This window comes from Solanum verrucosum, unplaced genomic scaffold (genome assembly GCF_900185275.1).
Source record: "Solanum verrucosum unplaced genomic scaffold, falcon-dt-bn FXZP01000218.1, whole genome shotgun sequence".
Taxonomy (NCBI): domain Eukaryota; kingdom Viridiplantae; phylum Streptophyta; class Magnoliopsida; order Solanales; family Solanaceae; genus Solanum; species Solanum verrucosum.
Window position 1 is genome coordinate 2,641,793 of NW_026020464.1, and position 6,328 is coordinate 2,648,120.

The 6,328-nt window shown below is 35.1% G+C and overlaps 2 protein-coding genes across 2 annotated transcripts; one reads left to right on the plus strand and one right to left on the minus strand.

Annotated features, from left to right (window-relative positions):
- Nucleotides 1–227: 227 nt before the first annotated feature.
- On the plus strand, nucleotides 228–3,750 carry LOC125808874 (uncharacterized). Its single transcript, XM_049488538.1, has 2 exons — nucleotides 228–877; nucleotides 3,331–3,750. The coding sequence occupies exons 1-2, from the start codon at nucleotides 642–644 to the stop codon at nucleotides 3,386–3,388; spliced, it is 294 nt and encodes a 97-aa protein (XP_049344495.1). The 5' UTR covers nucleotides 228–641; the 3' UTR covers nucleotides 3,389–3,750.
- LOC125808873 (nonsense-mediated mRNA decay protein 2) lies at nucleotides 3,723–5,655 on the minus strand. Its single transcript, XM_049488537.1, has 3 exons — nucleotides 5,527–5,655; nucleotides 4,899–4,969; nucleotides 3,723–4,676 (listed from the first exon to the last, which is right to left on the minus strand). The coding sequence occupies exons 1-3, from the start codon at nucleotides 5,599–5,601 to the stop codon at nucleotides 3,905–3,907; spliced, it is 918 nt and encodes a 305-aa protein (XP_049344494.1). The 5' UTR covers nucleotides 5,602–5,655; the 3' UTR covers nucleotides 3,723–3,904.
- Between the last annotated feature and the right edge of the window lie 673 nt (nucleotides 5,656–6,328).

The window sequence follows — 6,328 nt, forward strand, 5'->3', positions numbered from 1 at the left end:
CACTGTACCACATCTTTTATCGATTGTTCTCTGTACTTTCACTGAGTCAAGATTGGCAGCAACAGTAATTAGATACAAATATATAAAAATATTAATCCTAATTATTTTGTGAAAATTTATATTTAGCTTCCACAAATAACAAAAGTAAACGCACTTCTCTCTCACACACAGAGACACACACTCTATCTTGTATCCTCTTTCTATTTTTTCTCTTTTTTTCCCAATCTAATCATACAAATTCAAGGGTTTTTGATTCATTGTTGTACCAATTCTCCTACTCTTTTCCATTTTCCTTCACATTCAGAGAAGGAAAATTAAAATAAAAAACAATTCTTGAAGCTAAACCAATACAAAGATTAGCTTTTTAGCTTTTTTAATACATACCCATATAGTTTTATGAGGATTTAAAGATCAAGAATCTGCAAATTCCTTGTTTTGATATCATTTGGGAGGTGGGTTTTGTGGGTTATGAAGATAATGCATTAAATCTTGAAATTTTCTTGTAAAGATTTGAGCTTTTTGAGAATTTTTGTTGAAATGGGGTTGTTGGTTTTGCATTGGAATCATCTGATTTTGAGGTTGTTTAGGTAAAGGAATTTAGAAGGAAGATTTGTTTTTGTTGTTGTTGTGTGTTTGGAGGAATGGATACAAAGAATAATAAAGATTTTAAAGGGGAGAAAATTCAGTATGTTGATAGTGTGGAAGCTCTTCCTAGTTCTGTGTTGAATGGTGGAAAAGATGAAGATGATGAGTCTAAAGCATTGTTGCCTTCTAGGAAAGGTGGATTGTCAAAAAAGATAGCTAAGCCAAAGAGGAAAGTTCAGTGGAATGATACAAATGGGAATAAACTTACTGAGGTTTTGGAATTTGAGCCAAGGTAAAAAAAAATAGAAGAAAAAATTCTCTTTATTGATTCCTCATTTAGCTTATGGTTAATCAGTAGAAGTTTTGGTCTATAAAATTTGTTTCTCAAGTCTCTGATTATGTGTGAATTGTATTGGTTGCTCATTCTGGAAAATCATAGTAGTTAATCAACTTGATGTTTTCGCGCGATGGATCACTAGAACAATGGGGCAAATCAATAATTATCAGTAGAGCTATTGATGGTTATTAGATCTTTTATTTATCAAAAGTGAAAATGTCAGATAAAAAGAAAAAAAAAACTTAAAAGTGTGATGTTTTGTTTATGCCTTGTGTCAAATCTGAAATAGAGTATTAGATGATGTATATGTAGTATGTGTGTGGATATCTTTCTTATGATAAGCATATTGATTGCGTGAATCGCAGATATAGACTAGTTGTCCATGATAGTGTTTTTGGCATCCTAATATACCTGTTATTGTGAGTCGCCAAGGGGATGGCTGAGTGGTTGAGCCATTGAGGCATATCAGTAATGTGAGCCTATCTGCTCCAACTCTGGTGGGTATGGTTCCCACAACTGTGATCATGGGCAGTAGCAGGCTATCTGGTGGATTAGTCGAGGTGTGTGAAAATAGCCTAGACACTGCTATCATCCAAAAGAAAAAGAAAGGAAGCCAATGATCATTAGATCTCTTATACTATTTGCTGATGAACCGTAAGACCTTAAAGGAACATGCTTAGATCCTGGCTGCATTCATGGGATGATCTTTCAAAACATATAAGCTTCACTATTAGCATCGGGCAACATTACAGTATAAATGCTCAAGCTATCCAAAACCACAAGAAAAAGGCCTAGGTAGTATGCCATCCAAATGCAGTATGTTGTTACTTTATATTAAAGTGAATGTAGTGGCAACTCCACATATTTAGGAATTAGGAGCGCTCTTGTTTGAGCAATATAGCCATTTAACGAGCTGTCAGTATTTGTTTCATTTTAACTTGCTCATGAATTGTATTGATGTAAGTTTCTTAAACATCTAGAAACTCTTGCAGAAGCAAGTACGAATGTAGAATCTTTTAAGAAATTTTGGTCTAAGAAATGTGTGTGCAGCTCGAGAAGAGAAGTAGGATAAACAGCTTGGGGGAGGTGAAACCCTTTCTCATGTATTGAGTGTTGATACTGATATCAACTATACAATATTGCATAGAGTCCTCTGCTTGGAAATGTGTGCCTCTACAGTTTGCTTTACTACCTCTTCGGAATAAAATTGGGCAAAGACTATATGCGTCTTGAGAAAATTTTAGCATATCCAGAATGATATTTTGATTGGAATTTACAGGTTATACAATATGTTATTGGTAAGGTGACTAGAGTTGGACTCTTTCTGGTCTTAAGTAACTCTGCCCCCCGTCTTACTTTGACTTAAGAACTAGGAGGTCAAACGCTTACTGTATACTGGAATATGCTATGAAAAGGAAGGGTAGAAACGATAAGCTTATTTTCTCATTTTTGGTCAGAATGTGGGAAGTTGTTTTGCGGGTGCTAATTTACGCCTTTTCACTTGTGTTTTCAACTGTGGTTCCTAGCTTTCTGAATTTTTCTTGTCTGATTTCGCACAGTTATTAAGAATAATTTTCTGGATATTGCTAAGAGGCTTAGTTAGGGGAACTAGGGATGATAAACAGGACCAATGAATCCTTTCCCTGCCATAGTTTTTAACCCTGTCACTCCCCTCCCTGCCCCACGTAACACCTTTTAGAACCTTTTTTCCTCCGTTTTTGTGCACTGAATTATAATGATCTTCTTAACTTTAATAAGATAAATGGACCTTGAGCCTAACTCAACCCCAAAAGCTAGCTAGCTCATGAGGTGACCCCAGACCATATAAGGAGGCAATAACACACTCAGAATATGACCCACTGCACCTTTCTGTCATCGCTGGTTAATAGGGTTATGTCGTAGAGGCATTTAGGCACCCATGGCCCCTGCCTGCTATATTTTAGAAAAGTAAGCATTCACCCGCCCATCCTCCCCTGGCCTACTCTGCCTGAGCATTGCCCTGCTGCCACCGTCCTCCCCATTAACATCCCTAAGGGGTGTACTATATAAGCTTAAGCTATGTGTCATATGAAACATCATAAAAGATGAGATAATATCTCACTATAGACTTGACTTTAATGCAGTACATCTAGCCCAAGCACTAGATCTTGAATTTTTCGTTAATGAGTAATGTTTATGTTTGTCATCTGGCACTTGAAGTTGCAGGCACTACTTGATCTAGTTTGTGAACATTTGTTTTTTTCTCTAGTTAGTTCATCAAAAAGATAGGATGTAACTACTTTACCCCTTTGCCAAGGAACATACAACTTTGTTTTTTGTTAGTCGTTTGCTTTGAAGTTTGGATTTTATGCTACGGTTCTTCAGTTTATTGGGATTGCTCTTACATATAGCTTTTTGTTTGTTTGCAGTGATGCAAGTGACTCGGATGACGATGATTCAGATTCTTGCATTTGTAGGATAATGTAGTTCTTATTAAATGCAATACCAAACCAATTGTGAATCAAGAATGTTGAATCTTCCTTTGATTCACATCTTTATAGCATACAATAACAGCAGCTTTTAAGAGAGTCGACTGTCTCTAATTTGGTTCAAGTTATCTGAGCCAAATGAAACGACCCTTTCTCGTTGTACACAATCAGATAGAGAGAATGACTTCCTCTATTGTATAATGTATATGAGTGCTTCGAGTTATAGTAGATAACATACAGAACCCTTCGGATTTTCTTGTTTTCTTTTGCTTGATTATAATGTATATGAGTGCTGAGCCTTACAGATGATGACTTTTTTCTAGCAAGAATGATTTTATAACATCTTTAATTCTTTGTCCATTGCTTTGTTTTGTAACAATAAAAGAATTACAACATACATATGATATCCTCTCAACCAAATACAACACACTGCACACATAAATCATGCACAAAAACAATCAATTCTTTACACAAACATCAATCCAAATGTATTTAGGTACTGCACTTTCTCTGTTTATATGATATTGACTTCATCGAGCACGACTTGATCTACAGCTCTATCTTGATTGTAATACACAGCTGAGCCATTTACTGATATTGTTCTTGCTGAAACCATCCAGTTTGAGAGACTGGCATCAACTGGAATATCATGTCCTTGAGGCTTAGGCTTAGCCTTAGAGTTGTTCTTGGGATTTAGGTCCACACAATGGTTGTTTACTGGTTTTGCAATCAAGGGCATTTCTTGTTTTCCATCCAATTTGATTATGTTTTCCTTCTGATGCTTCACCTGCTGTGCTCCTTTTGCTTTAACTGCTTTCCATTGAGTGAGATTTTCAACTGGAAGAAGCACAGAACTCCTATGATTTCGACCTACTTCATTCGATTCATCTTTGTTCAGTTTTTCAACATGTCCATACTTGTTTTCTGTTTCAATATGCAAAGAATTTGCACATTCATCACCACCAACATCATCATCATTGTCATCACTAACACCATAGTCTTCTTCTTCTTCTTCGTCATCAAGATCATCGATATCACTGTCCTCAAGTGTTATCTCGTCTTCCTCCTCATCGTAGCTATTGTTGCAGTTATAGTATCGATGACTCGAAGGGTACATAGACATACTTGCTTTGGCAGTCTCTTGTTTGTTTGTCTTCTCCTCTTCTTCCTCTGGGAAATATGTTGTGTTGTTTTCATCATCTTGAATTCTCTCATAAGTCTTCACATCCAAATTGAAGCTCACTTTCTTTTTCACCTTACGTTTTGAGGATTCTTTTGGCTTATCCCTACATGAAAAAACAAATAAATTCACAAACAAAGTGACCTAGTCGTTAATGAAGTCGGTGACTAATAACTGAGGTAAACTGAAATAACTAGTGTGTTCCAATAGTTTCTAATAGACCCTCGGCCCAAAGTAAAGCAAACCCAATGAAATTATCAAGATGCATAAACTTATCCAGACATCATTGCTATCAAAAAGGGAAAAAAAACCTGAATTGCTAACTCACCTGGGCTCAGAATTTGCTGAATCTATAACAATTTCCTTCTCAGAATCCAGTGGTACATACTTTTGATGCACCTAACAAATCAAGATTCAAACAAAGCAAACATCTTCATATTCAAACAAAAATTAGTTAAAACACTTCTAATGATTTTTTTTTTATTTGCTTCATGCCAATTCATACAACATATCCAGTATAGTCCCACACAAAAGGTCTAGGGAGCTAGGGTACAATATACATGTAAGCAAACCTAACCCCTACGAGGCAGAACCATAATTAGGAATTTAAGCACTAATGTTCACTGCCTCTTCCTTACCACTAAGCTGTCAATCAATTTTATTAGCGATTCACAAATCAATACACATATAAATTTATTTAATTTTCTAATACAAATACAAGGTCTACGAAAAGCTATTGGGTTTATCTATACCCATGAACCCCACCTAGCTCCGCCTCAGCCCCTACACCTCAACCATCATTTCTAAGCTAGAAGGGCGAAAGGGATTCATCTAAAAAGACAAAGATCTAATTTTTCCCAGTAAAAATTTTGTCTTCGCCACTGCATCTAAACGACTCGAATCGTTCGATTACAAATAAATGTACACAAAAAATTGAATTTTAACAAGCAACTTACTTGAAACTTGTTACAAGGCTTTATACGCTTTTGTTTCTTGTTTGTAAAACCAAAACATCCAAGAAAACATCCCATTTTTTTGTTTTTGTTTTCAAGATCTCTGCTTTCTTGATTTTCCCCCAAAAAAAAAAAAACTGCAGGGAAGAATGGAGAAAGAATTTTAGACTCTGTATTTTGCAGAGTGTTTATATTTTGGTAATGAAGATTTAAAAATGTTGTTGCCTCCAACGGTATTTGAAAAAAATAGGAACGTTAAGAAAAGTATATAGTAAGTAAATAATAGTAATAATTATAAGTGGGGTAGTGGATAAAGACAAAGTTTCAAGCTAGTTTGCCAGCTCAGAAAAAAAAAATTGAGGTCGTTTTTTTTTTATTGGTATGATAAGTCTGAATGGGTCGTTTGATATGTCGGATAAGGATAATATAAAAGATGAGTTATTCTTGTTTATCCTGTTTCACGTATGGAACGGTTCCTAAAGATTTGGTGGTATTTGTTTTTGTAGAATTGAGGTTTTACTTTTACTAGGTGTTCATTCTATGACGTTGGAGTTGGGGTAAAGTTTGTGTACATTCTATCATTTGTGTACTTTATTTGTTGTTGTTGTTTTACTTTTACTATTGTGGTTTGAGTAGTAAGAAGTCCTTCATTTTAATTAACCAAAAGTTTTAGATTTAGACATTAATTATGAAGTCGTCTTTGATATAGAATATTTTGCTCTAAAATAGATCTGGATATCAAGCATTGAACGAGAAATAAAAAAAATAATTAAAGTTTTACTTTCAAGTATATATGTGACATTTC

Bases quoted from the DNA above. Each gene is read 5' to 3' on its own strand.
- LOC125808874 (XM_049488538.1), top strand. From the start codon at position 642: ATGGATACAAAGAATAATAAAGATTTTAAAGGGGAGAAAATTCAGTAT. The intron at 878-3,330 runs GTAAAAAAAAAT...GTTTGTTTGCAG, and splicing joins GTTTTGGAATTTGAGCCAAG to TGATGCAAGTGACTCGGATG.
- LOC125808873 (XM_049488537.1), bottom strand. From the start codon at position 5,601: ATGGGATGTTTTCTTGGATGTTTTGGTTTTACAAACAAGAAACAAAAG. The intron at 4,970-5,526 runs GTAAGTTGCTTG...TTGATTTGTTAG, and splicing joins AGCCTTGTAACAAGTTTCAA to GTGCATCAAAAGTATGTACC. The intron at 4,677-4,898 runs GTGAGTTAGCAA...TTTTTCATGTAG, and splicing joins TCAGCAAATTCTGAGCCCAG to GGATAAGCCAAAAGAATCCT.